Source organism: Cetorhinus maximus, chromosome 9 (assembly GCF_964194155.1).
Source record: "Cetorhinus maximus chromosome 9, sCetMax3.hap1.1, whole genome shotgun sequence".
Taxonomy (NCBI): Eukaryota; Metazoa; Chordata; class Chondrichthyes; order Lamniformes; family Cetorhinidae; genus Cetorhinus; species Cetorhinus maximus.
The window spans coordinates 7,587,593-7,605,994 of NC_135887.1; the positions used below are offsets into that span (position 1 = coordinate 7,587,593).

The window sequence follows — 18,402 nt, forward strand, 5'->3', positions numbered from 1 at the left end:
GAGCTGTTCAGGTAGGTAGAGGACTTCTAATTACCTGTATGGGTGGAAGGTGATGGGGGGAGGGTTGAAGGGTGACCTTGGGGAGGTCAAAAGTGATTCCTTGGGCGGGGGGGAGTGGGACAATGGCTATGGGGGACAGGGTGTGGTGATGGGGGGGAGGGGAAAAATACTCCACTCGATTTTAAAACATTACTAGCACCATGACTGCCCTCAACTATGCAGAGCTCATGGTGGAGATCTTGAGATACTGTTTGGGAGTTGGGTCATCGGGGTGGGCGGAGATGCAGGTCAGCTCAGCTGGACAACTGAAGGAGAACCCCAACATGTAGTACTTATAATGCTGGGGCCTTGGGACAGATGAGAGTGCAAAGCCTCAGAGTGTGCAGAAAGCTTCTCGCGCATGGCTCGCAAAGGCCCTGACAAAAAGACCTTTGCCTCTCTGAACATGCATGATTCCCGGGGGCATGGGGTGTCCCTTAGAAAATGTATGGTGGGGGGCTTAGGGTAAGGTTTAGTCTGAAGAACTATCGCAAATAAACCACATCAGACATCATTAAAGTGCAAGTGAAAGGGATTTACAAAAGTTTGATATGTGTAACGATCATAGTGCACCCCTGCAACCACTTGTGAATGCAAAACCTTTAAACTTTTCTTTCCCGAACACTTCTTCTAAGCGCTCCCCCGACATCCACTGCAGGGATGGAGGCAGCCTGCTGACCAGTTGGCCCTGTTGCCTTGGATGACCTTGGCGGCAGTGCTCTGGAGACCTGAGGTCTGGAGGGCCCCAGCTTACTTTGGCTGTCTTGCTGTGGTGCAGCTGCTCCCCCTGCAGTCACAAAGGATGAGGCTGAAGGGGCCACAGGCAAAGAGGATTCAGAAAGGCCAGACACAGTCAGAGAGTCCTGAGTGGAGGTCCCAGGGGTGTCCAACTGCTGCTCTTCTTCACTTTGGGTGCCCGAAGGCCTTGGCCTGACGCCTTGAGGGGAAGGGGCACCTGAAGGGAGGTCAAGGAGCTTTGTCCCCCTCTCGCATAGCCACTGCAGAAACTCACCCAGGGCTACAGCGATGGAGTGGAGGTCTATGCGCATTTCCGGCAGAATCTGCTGCACCAGGTTCTCCATGGAGTCCACCACCCCCATGGGGACATCCATGTGTGCACAGGTCCGCACCACTTCATCAGCCAGCAGGTGGACAGACTCCTCTGTCTCACGTGACACCATGGTGAGGGCCTCCGATATCTCTGTCTGATTTTCCCCCATCTCTTGCTGCCTCTCCAGCGTCTCTTGGAAGGCTGATTCCAGAGGCCTGTCATCGGGCATGAACCTCGCAGATGCCTCTTCCCCAGCACTCATCCATGTGCTTGTAAGCTTGGCTGACCCCGCCTCCTCATGCTGCGGGCATGCGTCCATGCAGTGACCACCAGAATGTGAGACCCTTCCTAAACTAGAACTAATACCCACTGTGGTGTGTGTTTCTGGGCTGGTGGAGGGTGCAGGTGTCTGCTCTGATGCCTTTACAGGTGCACGTTCTTCATCCGCAAAGTCCTTGCTCCTCTCCGGGTTTGTATTCGTGCTGGATAAGGTTCCTCAATTTCTGAAACAAAAACAAAAAATGCTGGAAAAACTCAGCAGGTCTGACAGCATCTATGGAGAGAAAGACAGAGCTAACGTTTTGAGTCTGTATGACTCTTCAGAGCAGATTTCCAGCATCCGCAGTATTTTGCCTTTCCTCAGTTTCTGGCCTTGCCCTTTTCCTGGTGGCACCTGTAAGTGAGAGAGGAGAGAGTGCGTGACTGCATGAGCTGCCTCCAACATGAAGGAACCCTTGACCCTTATGTTTCAATGATATGCATGGATCCTTACTGGATGGAGGCTACAGTCTCTCCATTCCCGATGGATCTGTCCTGCTCCACCCCTGCCAGTTGGGCTGCCCACTCCTTGAAGTAGGTCAATTCTTTCAAGTGTGGCTGGCCCCCTCCCATCTTCTCTCTCTCTCTTCTTTTATGGCTTAACTTCTATGCAAAGTGAGAAGGTGGGGTTGAGAGCAATTGGGTTTCATGTATCTTTCCCATGCTTCCACTCTTACAAAAAAAACCATCAGATTGTGTGCCATCTGATTGAAGCACTGCAGGTCATCCAGAAGGGTTCTGGCTTGCACTCTCCAGAGCAGTGAGCCCATGTAGAAATCAGGATAAGGCTCAAAGAGACATGTCATTAACAGTGCTTGCTGGTGCCCTTAATGCTTGAGCCTATCCCCACCTCATCCCCAGACAGCATGTGAGCTCTCTGTGTGGAAGGGTGAGGGGCCCACAGTGGCCTCCCTCCCTGCAGAGTAGATGGGCTACAATGGGTATGATAGGCATCACCTTATCATGTTGCCATTGAGGCCCCTGATCCCTGTACCATTCAGTGAGGTGACTGCGAGCAGTTAAGGGTTCACCCTCCTTGGTCTGACTTGCTGGACTTGATGGGGTCACTGGCAGAGCAGAATTGAAGTGTCCTGGGTGGATGTCCCCAGGTTGTCAGGATGGAGCTCCTCCTCCCTTTGGGTGCCTGAGGGCCCCTTCCTGACTCCTTGAGGAGAATGGGAATCTGGAGGGCAGTCTAGGTGCCCCGCCCCCTCTCACCTAGCCACTGCTGGAACGCACCCATGGCTAGAGCATGTGCAGGTCCGAGCGCAAATCTAGCAGAAGCTGGACCTGGGTCTCTTAGGCGGCCGCCATATTTCCCATGGAGACTTTGATGCACTTGCATGCTGGAGCCACGACATCAGACAGAAGGTAGATGGACTCCTCTAACCTTCGTTCTAGTCTGGTGACAGCCTCCAACAACTCTGTCTGCTGTTCCCTTACTTGTCTCTGCATCTCCAACGTTTCTCTCAGGGCCTATTCCAGAGGCTCATCATCGGACTCGGACTCAGCAGGGGTCTGGTCTGCAGTAGCCCTTTGGTGTCAGAGACATAGGCTGCCACTGCTCCCCTTTGGTGTAGACCTGTGTCGGTGAGGTGATCACCAGGCTGTGAACCCAAGCCTACTCTATAGGTCCCACGAGGTGAGTTTATCTGCACTGGTGGAGGGTGCAGGTGAATGCAGTGATGGGTTTTCATCTTATGGTTCTTCAGCATCCTCACCTGAGCTGGTCTGGGGGCTGGGGCTGAGGCGCTTGCTTGTCTTCCTCTGCCTTTTCTTGCTGGTAGCTGGAATGGAGAGGAGAGATAATTAGTGATTGACAAGGCAGGCTCCAACACTATAGGTCACTCATAGCCATTGTTCGCTTGTGGCTGATGTGTGCTGGATGGACCTTCACTGCCATGTTGGGGGAGGCTGATCTCGCCTTCTGGGTATGAACTCTATCCTCTCCAGTGAACTCTGCCACCTGCTTCTCGTGGGACGAGAGTGTCCTCAACTCTAGGGTCCCCCTCTGGTCTTGGCTCTCTCCCTTCTGTTGTGGGTGATCTTGTCCTGCATAAAGACAGATGGATTGACTTTGAACACAATGGATGAAAGAGCACTTCAGAAGTATGCATACCTGTTGTGTGTGCTAAGCCCTCCCCTGTAAGGGATTAGAACGCTCTTTGTGCAAGAATTTACATGAGATGGTGAGCTTAAAGTGGCTGGAAGATATTCACTGTTGATGTCCCATCTGCTGGTCGTGTGTGACATCCCTCTAAACCTTAGATTGCCTGATGCCGGAATGAGAATGTGAGTTTGGAGTCAGTAGAAGTTTCACTTACCCTGGTGGAGCACATCAGATCATTCAACCTTTTCCTGCACTGCAGGGCAGTCCTTTTTGTTGGGCACCGACAGTGACCTCCCTGGCGACCTCCTCCCAGGCCAGCATGGTCAGGTGGGAGGATCTCCTGCTCCCAACCCCAAGGAAAGAAGACTTCCCGCCTTTCCTGGATGGTCTGGAGGAGATTCCCCAAGGAGGCCTTGCTGAACTGTAGAGGGGAGGGTTTGGTTCTTTTGGGTGCCGTTGAAAACCAGAACAAAACAGCACAACCGGCCTGCAGTGAGTGCATGTCAGTGCGGGTGCCTTTTAAATAGGGCACCCCCCCGCCACGAGATTCGTCAAGCTCCTCATTGATGTATAATTAATAGGCTGAAAAGCAAAAGATCGCACAGATTAATCTGACCTGCCACCCAACGGTAACCAAGCCGACTTTCCCGCCTGCCACTGCACTTAGTCTCCAGAATAGAAAATTCTGCCCTAGGTCTCAGAACTGTACCATGGATCCCATTGCACTACAGAACCCAGCGCCCAAAAGCAAGGGGATGATACATTTAACTCACTCTCTGAAACAGGATTTCTTAACTCAGTGTTTAAGTGTCAAAGTGAAGATACCCAATTAATGAACCGGGATGGAGATTCCATTGCAGTGTAAAGCTTGCTAAGCACTCACATTAGGTCATAGGCATGAGATGAGATGGTTCTTAGCTGACAAGAGTTCTGCATTGATTTGAATTTCACATTAAGAAGAAAGATTCTCAGTTATTTTGCACTGAAAAATTCTGTACTAGGAAGATATTTGCAATGCATTCAGAAAAGGAAGCAATAAATTACTGGAACTCTTCTGCCACTGACTTTGAATGGATGATATATCTAGCAGAATGTTCAAGACCTAGCAAAATTAATCTCAAACTGTAGGATGAATTGGACAATCAATTCTGTAATGTGGCAAGGCTGGCACCACAATGGATTCAAAGCCAGAGCAGTTTGATACAGAAAAAAAACAGAATTGGGGGTATAATAATTTGTATTCAAATATTGTGCAGAATAATTTTCTTTGAAATTTAAAAAATAATTTCTTCGGCTCCAGAATGATGGTAATCTTTATCATGTGTCAGTTAAAATCACAGCATCACCGAGCTGCCATGCTCACCACCCTGCAGTTTAAAGAAATAAATGGGCTATATTAAAGGAAGTACAGGCATTATACAGAATGTATACTGCTACATTACCTTGCAACCGATCAGAGTGCTTTGCATAGTGAATTTAGCTCTAAAGTGCAGCAAATCACTAAGAATAGTTTGGTAAAATTCTATTTCTCTATTTCCTCATTTCTCTATTTTCTTAATTCTGATGAAGGGTCATACGGACTCGAAATGTCAACTGCATTCCTCTCCGTAGATGCTGAGTTTTTCCATGTATTTTTGTTTTGGTAAAATTCAGCAAGGTTACACTCCTGCAATGGAGTCAAGCAAGGTGGGAATGCAGATTTGTGCAGTGGAGGTACAGTTCTATATTCATTCTCTTATTTAATGAGGCTCTCCACTGGGAACAGAGCCTTGCTGAATTTGTCCATGTAGATTTATGGCAGTGAATCTGAGATAGTAATTCTATTCCGTAGTGTATGTAGTGCTAATGTTTCATTCTCTATAAAGACAGCACATCTTACCTATAAAGCATTGAGCCAGAAGGTAGGTGTCTACCTTAACGATCTCATCAACAGGGTCAAAGGCACAGATTTCTTCAATTAAATTATTGTTCAATCTCTGAGAGGAGAAGAGCAAAAAAGAGTGTTAGCAGGACAGAGTTGGAACACCTATGAAGTCAGATCAGCAGAACAATACTGAAGGTATTACCAAGCTATTATACACAGAGGTCAAATATTTATCCTGTGTCAATAAATGAAACAAATCCAGACCTTAGTAAAATACTGTGGTGCAATTTTGCAGTTTGCTGGGACATTTTGAGTTTTTTTGACTATTTGCCCTAGAGTAATTTTGAGTTGATATATATTAAGATAATGTTATTAAGTTCAGTTTACAAAAAGTTAAATCCACAGGTCACGCAAGTTGTTGGGAATACACATTAGAACCAGACAGAAAGGATGCTTCTTGCAAATCACATCAGTTTGCAAGAATGGGCTTGATTAAGATTTTCTAGTAGCATTTGCACATAATGTGAGGAGGGACATAATCCAGGAGTTCAGTTCTTGATCACTATGCAGTGTCTGCTGCTGGAAAGTACATGTGTGTGTGAACCCTGGACGGGAGACAAGGCTAGGCTGAACTGTGATGTCCTTACCGTAAAATAACCAGCCAACACCCAATGCCTTTGCTCATGCACTAAGCATAGCCACTTGGACTAAGTATCAAAAGGTGGCTGGCACCTGTGGAATCATGCTCTAGCTTCAGCCAGTGTCTTCAGGGAAGAAGAGGAGGAAATTGTTAGGGGGGAAACGTGTTAACACTTCCATTGAAATAGTGAACCAAGTAATGTTGCAAAAATGTTTTACATGTCTTTCTGATGATGATGTTAAACTAACGCCTTTTTTGCCCTTGTAGATGGATATAAAAAATCCCATGGCACTATTCAAAAAAATTGCAGGAGAGTTCTTCTGATGTCCTTAAGATCCCTTAAACAGATTATCATGATTTTAACAACTTTCTATTTTAACCAGTTGAACCATTTCCTTGGACAGCAGAAGCTGGTAATGGAGGATGGTTGCATCAGAGCTACTGGGAGTAGAGAATGTTTGGGCTGGTGTTTGGGGTGGGGATCGCCTATTGGTATGCTGGTAGCAAGGTGATCTGGAGCCCTATGGTTCATCTACCTTGTCCACCACAGTCTTGGGTCATAAGAGACTTCTCCTCTTTGCAGAACTTTCATGCTTTCGTCCTCCTCTGCTATTCTACTGTAACTATTTACATCTCCTCTCGACCCATTGTTGGTGTTTTATTATGTTAAAGGTGCTATATAAATACAAAATGCTGTTGTTGAAGTTGTTCCATTACCATCCCCTATTTACCTTGTCCAAGATCCTTTTAGTCATTTAATCACTCCTGCACTCTACCCTATACCAGACCTCCCCATTTGTTCTTTTCTCCTCCAAACTGCCTGCCTTTCTAACTTTGTCACTGGGTCAAAATTGTGGGACATCCTTCCTTGTGGGTGTACCTAAACTCCATGGACTGCAGTGATTCAAGAAGGTGGCTCACCACCACCTTCTCAAGGACAATTAGGGATGGCAACAGATGCTGGTCTTGCCAGTGACACTCACATGCCACGAACAAAGAGAAAAAAAATGTGCTTGGATGAAAGCCATTGATTTGTAACATCCTCCAGTGCTGATGAAAGGTCACTGACCTAAAATATTAACACTGTTTTTCTCACTCACAAGACTGTTTTCAGCATTCTATGATGTTGCCTGACCTGCTCAGTGTTCCCAGCAATTTCTATTGTTATTTCAGATTTCCAGCGGTATTTCACATTTGTTATTTGATCATCGATATTTGTGAGATCTGGCTGTGTGCAAATTGGCTGCCAAATTTCCTTACATGACAAACAGTAATGACACTTCAAAAGTACTTCATTGGCTGTAAAGTGCTTTGGGACATCCTCAGGTTGTGGGTGGCACTTATCAATGCAAATTGTCCCTTCATTATACAATGTACATTAATGTTGCACAAGGTAAGTAACTCTATACTTATGTTTTGATACTGAATATGATAATGATAGCTCAAATGCAGTTCTGTACTACTATGGAAGTGCTGGGAACAAGCGTTCTAAGAAACCTATTACTGTGTTCCTGTGTCTGTCTGTCTCAGTAACTGGCAGAAACTTGATAAATCATTATTTAAAATAGATAGGAGAAATGTTGAGCACTTAAGACTTGGATTTGAATCCAGGCTGGGTGGGGTGACAAGGATGACACCATTGAAACAAGATGGGTATTGCCTGAAGACATTGGTTTTTAATTGTGCCTTGGGACCTCATCTGCATCATTGAGAATCAATAAGCTTGCCAGTTGGGAATTAGGAATTTTGGCCAACACTGAGTAGATCCTGGGAGGTATCTCCTGTTCTTCCACGTTCCACAGAAAGGAAGCTATAAAAATATTTCCGTACCATTTTTTTGGCAGCCTCCAATGGCCCCTTTCAAGACTGCTGGTTATAACACTGATGACTTGTATTAACTGTGTGCAGGATGTGTGGCACATGCTGCTGATCAATTTTGGATTAGGGTCCTAAAACCAAGACCCCAAATTACATACTCAAGATGCAACCCCCATTTCAGCCATGTGCTCTGCACACTTGGAAGTTGCCAGCTTCCAATTTGGCAGCTAGTACCCTTTCAGGGGAGGCCAAGATTGGAACCTGAAATTGGTCTCCCTTAACTTATTCTCAAAAAACAGGCACAATGATATCTAATTTCTCCTCCACACTATTTAACCGTTGGAGGGGATGGGGGAGGGGGATGAAGCTATTTTAGGCAGTATTGATCCTTGACTAAAGTCCATAAATACACTGTGTGTCATTGGATGGTAACTAGGAACAGATGATTTATTAGTTGATTTTCTCCTGTTTAACCAAGTACAGCAGTAATGCCCCTGAAGATTTCCAAATGAACTCGGCTGATGCAATAGACTGGGAATTAAACCTCAAGTTTTTCTGGTATATATGGTCAAAAAACCGTATATTAAAAGGCTGCAACTTTAATCATGTTTCTGAAATGCATCTTCTTAAATTCATTTTCAGGATTTGGGCATCACTGGTAAGACTGGAATTTGTTGCCTATCCCTAGCTGTCCTTGTTGAACTGGGTGGCTTGCTAGGCTATTTCAGAGGGCATTTAGTAGTCAAACATTATCAGCATGGACTAGAGCCAGACCAAATGAGGAAAGCAGGTTTCCTTTCCTAAAGAACATTAGTGAACCAGTTGGGATTGTATGACAGTTTAACAGACTCATCGTCACTTTTACTTTCCTTAGAGTTATTTTTAAAACTAAGTTCAAATTCTCAAATTGCCATGGAGGGATTTGAGCTCCAAGGAAGATTTTGGATCAAAGGAAGAAGCTTATCAGGATGCCAGAAAAGTGGTAAGCCTGAGAATTGGGAGGAATTTCAAACTCAGCAAAGGATGACCAAGAAAGGAAAAAGAGAATATGAATGCAAACTAGCGAGTAACATATAGGCAGATTGTAAAAGTTTCTTTAGGTATGTGAAAAGGAAACGATTATCTAGGACAAATGTGGGCCCATTACAGGTGGGGGCAGGAGAATTTATAGTGGAGAATAGGGAAATGATGGAAGAACTAAACAATTACTTTGTGTCTGTCTTTATGGAAGAAGATGCAGAAAATCTCCTAGAAATACTAGGCAACCAAGGGACTTATGAAACTGAGGTACTGAAAGAAATTAATGTTAGTAAAGAGGTAGTACTTGAAAAGTTAATTGGATTGAAGTTTGAGAAATACCTGGACCAGATGAACTACATCCCAGAGTGTTGAAGGAGGTGGCTATAGAGATAGTGGATGCATTGGTCATTATCTTTCAAAATGCAATAGATTCTGCAAAGTTCCTACAGACTGGAAAGTAGTAAATGTAATTCCACTATTTAAGAAGGGAGGGAGAATGGAGAACTCCAGACCTGTTAGTTTGATGTCAGTAGTAGGGAAAATGTTAGAATCTGTTATAAAGGATGTGATAATTGGACACTTGGAAAGTAATGATATGATTGGGCAGCATCAACATGAATTTATGAAAGGGAAATCATGTTGGAGTTTTGTGAGAATGTTACTTGTAGCATAACTAAAGGATGTGGTGCATTTAGATGTTCAGAAGGCTTTTGGTAAGGACCCACACAGGAGGTTAGTAAACAAAATTGGAGCGCACAGGATTTGGGGTAATAAGCTAGTATGGATTGAGAATTGGTTAACTGATAGAAAGCAGAGAGCAGGAATAAGCGGGTCGTTCTCAGAATGGCAGGTTGTTACCAGTGAGGTACCGCAACGATCAATGCTTGGGCCACAGCTGTTCACAATCTATATAAGTGATTTGGACATGGGGACCAATTATAATATTTCCAAATTTGCTGATGACACAAAAACTAGGTAGGAATATAAGTTGTGAGGAGGATGCAAGGAGGTTTCATGTGGACTTGGACAGGCTAAGTGAATGGGTAAGAACATGGCAGATGGAAAAAAATGTGAATAAGTGTGAAGTTATCCGCTTTGGTTGAAAAAACAGGACAGAATATTTCTGAAATCGAGAGAGAGTGGGAAGTGTTGGTGTCCAAAGGGACCTGAGTGCCCTTGTTCATGAGTCACTAAAAGCTCGCATGCAGATGCTACAATCAATAAGGAAGGCAAATGGTAAGTTGGCCTTCATTGCAAGAGGAGTTGAGAACAGAAGTGAAGATGTCTTGCAGCAATTGTATAGAGCTTTGGTGAGACCACCCCTGGAGTATTGTGTACAGTTCTGGTCTCCTTATCTAAGGAAGGATATACTTGCCATAGAGGGAGTGCAATGGAGGTTCATCAGACTAATTCCTGGGGTGGCGGGATTGTCTTATGAGGAGAGATTGAGGAAACTGGGCCTGTATTCTTTAGAATTTCAAAGAATGACAGATGATCTCATTGAAACTTACAACATTTTTACAGGGCGTGACAGGGTGGATGAGGATAGGATATTTCCCTTGGCTGGTGAATCTAGAACCAGGGGACATAATTTCAGAATAAGGGGGAGGCTATTTCAGACTGAGATGAGGAGGAACTTCTTCACTCAGAGGGTGGTGAATCTTTGGAATTCTCTACCTCAGAGGGATGTGGAAGCTCAATCATTGAGCACGTTCAAGACAGAAATTGATAGATTCCTGGAGACTAATGACATCAAGGGATTTGGAAATAGCTTGGGAAAGTGGCATTGAGGTAGATGATCAGCCATGATCTAACTGAATGGTGGAGGAAGCTTGATGAGCTGAATGGCCTACTCCTGTTCCTATGTTCCTCACATTCTCTGGATTATTACCAAGTTTCTGGATCATGATTCCAGTAAGATTCTATAACATAGCCACTACACCACCATACCCAAGTGGTAATCTCTAAAATAAAAACAAAAGTGCTAGAAAAATTCAACAGGTGAGGCAGCATCTGTGGAGAGAAACAGAGTTAATGCTTCAGGTCAAGTGACCTTTCATCAGAACATCAAAAATACTGCATCCATGCTTTGCTTTGGTAAGTTCCAAAACCTAATGAAAAATAGTGTTAAAATTGCACACAATTTTTATCCTGCTTTCAAGAAATTCTTAACTAGCATGTCAAAACAGGTGATTGGCTGGTGTGACAACAACTGTCATTTATACAGTGCCTTTAAGCTAGTAAAGCGTCCCAAGATGCCCATTCACTATTAGTGCGTCTTAGGGACATAGGAGCAGGAGGAGGTTATTTGACCCGTTGAGCCCATTCCACCATTTAGTTAGACCATGTCTGAACATTTTTTTTTATTCCTTCATGGGTCGTGGGTGTTGCTGGCTAGGCCAGCATTTATTGCCCATCCATAATTGCCCTTAAGAAGGTGGTGGTGAACTGTCTTCTTCAACTGCTGTAGTCCATGTGCTATAGATGGTGGACAGGCTCTGGGGAAAAAGGTGAGTTTCTCACCACTGGATTCCTAGCCTCTGACCTGCTCGTGTGGCCACAGTATTTATATGACTGGTCCAGTTCAGTTTCTGGTCAATGGTAACACCCAGGATGTTAATAGTGGGGAATTCAGTGGTGGCAATAGCACTGAATGTCAAGAGGCGATGCTTAGATTCTTTCTTGTTGGGGATGGTAATTACCTGGCACTTGTGTGGCGCAAATGTTATTTGTCAATTGTCAACCCAAGCCTGGATATTGTCCAGGTCTTGCTGCACTTGGAAATGGACTGCTTCAGTACCTAAGGAATTGTGAATGGTGCTGAACATTGTGCAATCATCAGTGAACATCCCCACTTCTGACCTTATAATAGAAGGAAGGTCATTGATGAAGGAGCTAAAGATGGTTGGGCCTAGGACACTAACCTCAGGAACTCCTGCAGTGATTTCCTACAACTGAGATGATTGACCTTCAACAACCACAACCATCTTCCTTTGTGCTAGGTATGATTCCAATTAGTAGAGAGTTTTCCCCGATTCCCATTTTGCTAGGGCTCCTCGTTGCCACATTCAGTCAAATGCTGCCTTGACCGTCAAGGGCAGAACTCTGACCTCACCTCTGGAGTTCAGCTCTTTAGTCCATGTTTGAACCAAGGCTGTAATGAGGTCAGAAGCTGAGTGGCCCTGGTGGAACCCAAACTGAGTGTCAGTGAGCAGGTTATTGCTAAGCAAGTGCCGTTTGATAGCACTGTTGATGACCCCTTCCATCACTTTACTGATGATTGAGAGTAGACTGATGAGGCCGTAATTGACTGGGTTGGATTTGTCCTGCTTTTTGCGTATAGGACATACCTGGGGCAATTTTCCAAATTTCCAGGTAAATGCCAGTGTTGTAGCTGTACTGGAGCAGCTTGGCTAGGGGCGCAGCAGGTTTAGGAGCATATGTCTTCAGTACTATTGCCGGAACATTGTAAGGGCCCATAGCCTTTGCAGTATCCAGTGCCTTCAGCCATTTCTTAATATCACGTAGAGTAAATCGAATTGGCTGAAGACTGGCATCTCTGATGCTGGGGACCTCCGGAGGAGGCCGAGATGGATCATCCACTCGGCACTTCTGGCTGAAGATTGTTGCAAATGCTTCAGCCTTACCTTTTGCACTGATGTGTTGGGCTCCTCCATCATTGAGGATGGGGTTATTTGTGGAGCCTCCTTCTCCAGTGAGTTGTTTAATTGTACACCACCATTCACAACTGGATGCGGCAGGACTGCAGAGCTTAGATCTGATCCGTTGGTTGTGGAAACGCTTAGTTCTGTTTATCACTTGCTGCTAATGCTGTTTGGCATGCAAGTAGTCCTGTGTTGTAGCTTCACCAGGTTGACACCTAATTTTAAGGTATGCCTGATGTTTTCCTGGCATGGCCTCCTGCACTTTTCATTGAACCAGGGTTGATTCCCTGGCTTGCTGGTAATGGTGGAGTGGGGGATATGCCAGGCCATGCGGTTACAGATTGTGTTCTAGTACAGTTCTGCTGCTGATGGCCCACAGCACCTCATGGTTGCCCAGTCTTGAGTTGCTATATCTGTTTGAAATCTATCCCAATTAGCACAGGGGTAGTGCCACACAACACGATGGAGAGTATCCTCAATGTGAAGACAGGACTTGGTCACCACAAGGACTGTGCGGTGGTTACCCCTACCAATACTGTGATGGACAGATGCATCTGTGGCTGGGAGGTTGGTGAGGATGAGGACAAGCATGTTTTTCCCTCTTGTTAGTTGCCTCACCACCTGCCACAGACCCAGTCTAGCAGCTATGTCCTTTATGACACAGCCAGCTTGGTCTGTAGTGGTACTACCGAGCCACTCTTGGTGATGGACAAGTCCCCCACCCAGAGTACATTCCATGCCCTTGCCTCCTCAGTGCTTCCTCCAAGTGGTGTTCAACATGGAGGAGTACTGATTCATCAGCTGAGGGGTCGGGGGCGGGGGGCGGGGGGGTGGGGGGGGGGGGGGGGGGGGAGGTGGAGGTGGAGGGCGCAATTCATGGTAATCAGCAGTAGGTCTCCTTTCCAATCTTTGACTTGATGGAATGAGACTTCATGGAGTCTGGAATCGATGCTGAGGACTCCCAGGTCAACTCCCTCCTGACTGTATACACTGTGCCATCACCTCTGCCAGATCTGGCCTGCCAGTAGGACAGGGCTTACCCAGGGATGGTGATGGTGGTGTCTGGGACATTGTAAGGTATGATTCCGTGAGTATGACTATGTCAGGCTGTCTCTTGACTAGCCTGTGAGACAGCTCCCTCAATTTTGGCACTAGTCCCCCTAGATGTTAGTAAGGAGGACTTTGCAGGGTTGACAGGGCTGTTGCCATTGTTGTTTCCGGTGCCTAGGCCAACAGGTCTACCTCAACACCACTTTCCCAGTCTATTCCCATATTCCTTGTGAGAATATGTTGAATTGAACTTGAATGTGCAGCCAATTCCAAGGCCAGATTTTAATGCCTTGCCAACTTTCTCCTTCTCCCTCTTCTGAAGGAACTCATTCCTATGCCTCATCCAGGTGGCCATTATTCAGGTGAGAGCTTTGGGCAGAATTTTTCGCTGAGCAGACGGGCACTCGTGCATTATTTGGTTGGCAGGTGGGAATCTACAGCGTGCCCACTGACAATTAAAAGACCTATTAAAGACCATTAACAATGTAATTGATTAAAATTTTTCGCTACCCTTCCAACCTTACAGTTGGCAGGCAGACGAAAGGTTTTGCGAAACCTATCCATGGGCTGGATGAGGTTTCGATTCATCATTAAAAAAAATGAAAAAATTTCATCCTAATTTCTAACATGTCCATGCTCATATGATAGTCACATGAAGGGACAAGTTTTTTTTAACATTTCAAAGATTTTTATTTTTAACTGTCAAAATTCTGCATCTCCCTGAGGCATCTCTGTGCCTCAGGGAGCTTTTCCAGCATGCACCTGTACGCATGCGCGAACTTGTGCTCTCACCCTCCTCCCCCATTAACACAGGCAGTGCTGAGCGCTAAAGCACACGTTCCATGCTGAGCGGGTATTAATTGGCCCGCCAGCACGAAATCACGGTCCGGCCCCAATCGTGGGTGGCGGTCAGCTTCCTGACTGCTCCCACCCACCCCCGCCAAGCTCACTCGACGAGGGAACAATCCGTGTTGAGTGGGCAGGCTAGTCGATAACGGGAAGGGGGGTCATCAAAGCTAAAATACGCACAGCAGGTATCATTGGAAGAGTGGGAATCTTAAGACGATTTTAATCCAGAATGACTAGGCTGATTATAGTGGTCCCACTACTGCTTGGGCTGACTTTATACAGACTTTGCTGAACTTTCTGGTTTTCCTATTTGCTGGATACATTAACTGAGCCAGCAGGGGGAGCCATGAATTAATTTTTCAACAAGTCAACAAATATATGCATTACAGTTTTGGAATTGCCTTATGCATTTACTCTCATACATCTCTGCATTGGTCCCAGGTGAAGTTTTCCACGTCTAACTTCGGTTGCAAGAGATGAAGCACAATCCTAAAAATGTTGTGGACCATCATTGGAGGATTGCTGGATCCCTTGAGCTCTTCAAGTGACTCCTCACTCAGATCATTGATACTTTCTCTCAGTTCCTGCAACATTAACTGATGAAATTGCAGCTTTGTCCGCCTTTCTCCATTATTCTGATCTATTGTTGGAAAGAGCAAAAGGAAGCAAAACATTAATGAAAGGATGCGAGCATTTGTGAATGCCTCTGTCCTGTAATCGCTATGCTTTACAATTTAATTCATTGTCATTGAAGGTGCATCAAAATGCTTATAAAATTTATACCTTAAAATCCTTGTAATATGACTAGTATAATGAAGTACTGTAGGTATATTAAACCATATTATGCAATTAGCACAAGAGCATAAGATTGATTTTTTAATAAAGAGTGGTGGCTCATTGCTATGTTCAAATGGTCAGGTGATTGTGAAAAGCAGTTAGTCTGGTACATCCCATCAGTTTACTGTTTTCAGAGAGAAGCAGAAAGAGGCAGCACTTGTATTTACATCTAATAGAGAAGAAGCCAAAGAGGGAAATAATTCAAATGTGAATGTTTTGTTGTTGTCATACGCTGAGTTCAGCTGATCACAGCCAGGCGGGAGACTATTATTACTATGACTGTGGCAGTGTTCATTGGGTGGGAAGAGGAGAAAATCAGACAGGATTCCTGCTCTTGAATGATATTACTGCTGGAAGGTATGGATGGGCAGCCCCAGGTTTGAGCTCAGCTGTGATGGCCCTCAGCAGCAAATGGGTCACCGACACAATGACCTAGATTTTTGGATTGACGTTATTTTAATGCTCGCAGTAAACTGGTTAAAAAAGAAAGCTGAGTAAAAATCCAGGTTTCACTACCTCACCTCAAAAAAAAAGGAATGCTAAAGGAAGGCAGCTGTCACCTTTGAAACAACCTCAGCAAATGTTAGCACCTTCAAGAAAAAAGGTGAGGGGTTGAAAGCTGGAAAGCGATTTTTTTAAAAAGGAAATATTTTTAGGAAGTTGACATACTCTCCAAGGCCTCTCTCAGTTGATCATTGTTCAAGCTGGCTTGCAATTGCTTATCATTAAATTTCGAAAGGGCGCTTGTTGCTGTAGGGGCTCAGTGTTACTCAATACACACCTGTGATTCAGACTGGTGCACGGTCCATTGCTCCAGATCATATCAACATACGAATTCGGAGTAGGAGTAGGCCACATAGCTGATCTGATTTTAACCTCACATTCCTGCCTACCCCTGATAACCTTTCACCCCCTTTCTTATCAAGAATCTCTCTACCTCTGCCTTAAAGATATTCAACAACTCTGCCTCAACCACCTTTTGAGGAAGAGAATTCCAAAGCCTCACAACCTTCTGAGAAAAAAATCTTTCATCATTTCTGTCCTAAATTGGTGACCTGCTATTTTGAAACAGTGACTCCAAGTTCTGGATTCTCCCACAAGAGGAAATATCCTTTCCACATTCACCCTGTCAAGTCCCCTCAGGATCTTATATGCTTCAATCAAGGCACCTCTTACTTTTCTAAACTCCAGCAGATACAAGCCTAGCCTGTCCAGCCTTTCCTCATAAGATAACCTGCTTGTTCCATGTATTCATTTAGTAAACCTTCTCTGAACTGCTTCTAATGCATTTACATCTTTCCTTTAATAAGGTGACCAATACTGTACACAGCAGTCCAGACGTGGCCTCACCAATGCCCTGTATAACTGAAGCAAAACTTCCCTACTCTTGTATTCAAATCCTCTCACAAGAAACAATAACATTTTATTAGCTTTGCTAAATTCTTGCTGCACCTGCATACTAACCTTTTGCAATTCATGCACTAGGGCATCCAGATTCCTTTGTATCTCAGAGCTCTGCAACCTTGCACCATTTAGATAATATGTCTCTTCTTTATTCATCTTTCCAAAATGGACAACCTCACATTTTCCTACATTATACTCTATTTTCAAGATCTTTGCCCACTCACCTAATCTATCTATATCCTATTGTAGCCTCCTTATGTCCTCTCCACAACTTACTTTCCTACCTACCCTTGTGTCATCAGCAAATTTAGCAACCATACCTTTGGTCCTTTCATCCAAATCATTTATATAAATTGTAAAGAATTGAGGTCCCAGCCCTAATCCCTGTGGCACACCACTCATCACATCCTGCCAACCAGAAAATGAGCCATTAATGCCTACACTCTGTTTCCTGTTAGCTAGCCAATCTTCTAATCATGCCAATATATTACCCAACAACATGAGCTTTTATTTTCCGCAATAACCTTTGATGAGTCACCTTATCAAATGCCTTCTGAAAATCCAAGTACAGCACATCTACCAGTCCCCCTTTATCCATGGCACCTGCTACTTCTTCAAAGAACTCCAATAAATTGGTTAAACACGGCTTCCTTTTCACAAAGCAATGCTGTCTCTGCCTGATTACCTTCAATTTATCTAAGTGCCTTGTTAGAACATCTTTAATAATAGCTTCTTACATCTTCCCTATGACAGATGTTAAGCTAACCGGCACATAGTTTCCTGCTTTCTGTCTCCCTTTTTGAATAAAAGAGTTACATTAGCTATTTTCCAACCTAATGGAACCTTCCCCGAATCTAGTGAATTTTGGAAAATTAAAACCAATGCATCAACTATCTCACTAGCCATTTCGTTTAAGACCCTAGTATGAAGCCTATCAGGACCCAGGGACTTGTCAACCCACAGTTCCAACAATTTTCTAAGTACCACTTCCCTGGTGACTGTAACTTTCTTGAGTTCCTTCCTCCTTTCCAATTCCTGATTTACAGTTATTTTTGGGATGTTACTTGTATCCTCTATATTGAAGACCGATGCAAAATGCCTGTTCAATTCATCTGTCATCTCCTTATTTTCTATTATTAATGCCCCAGACTCACTTTCTATAGGACCAACGCTCACTTTCTTAACTCTTTTCTTCTTCAAATATCTATAGAAACTCTTGCTGTCTGTCTGTATATTTCCAGCTTGCTTTCTCTCATACTCTAATTTTTCCCTCCTTATTAATCTTTCAGTCATTCTTTGCTGTTTTTTATATTCTGTCCAATCTTCTGACCTGCCGCCCATCATTACACAATTATATGCTTTTTCTTTAATTTTGATGCGATCTTGAATTTTTTTTAGTTAACCAAAGATGGTGGATCCTCCCCTTGGAATTTTTCTTTCTTGCTGGAATGTAACTATTCTGTGTATTCTGAAACATCTCCTTAAATGTCTACCACTGGATCTCTACTGACCTACCCCTTAACCTAAATTGCCAGTTCACTTTCACTGGCTCTGCTTTCATGCCCTCGTAATTGCCTTTATTTAAGTTTAAAATTCTAGTGTTAGCCTCACTCTTCTCTCCCTCAAACTGAAAGCAAAATTCAATCATATTATGATCATTGCTATCTAGGGATGCCTTCACTATGTGGTCATTAATTCATCCTATCTCATTGTGCAATACCAGGTCTGGTACAGCCT

The 18,402-nt window shown here is 44.3% G+C and overlaps 1 protein-coding gene across 1 annotated transcript in view; it reads right to left on the reverse strand.

The window, feature by feature from the left end:
• Positions 1-1,513: 1,513 nt before the first annotated feature.
• Positions 1,514-18,402, reverse strand: part of LOC144684285 (EF-hand calcium-binding domain-containing protein 5-like) — a 207,835-nt gene continuing 190,946 nt past the window's right edge. The window contains exons 15-17 of the mRNA XM_078547914.1: positions 14,847-15,064; positions 5,398-5,494; positions 1,514-1,593 (exon numbers count right to left, since the gene is read on the reverse strand). Of these exons, the coding sequence (XP_078404040.1) occupies positions 1,514-1,593; positions 5,398-5,494; positions 14,847-15,064 (395 nt within the window). The remainder of the gene's footprint in view (positions 1,594-5,397; positions 5,495-14,846; positions 15,065-18,402) is intronic.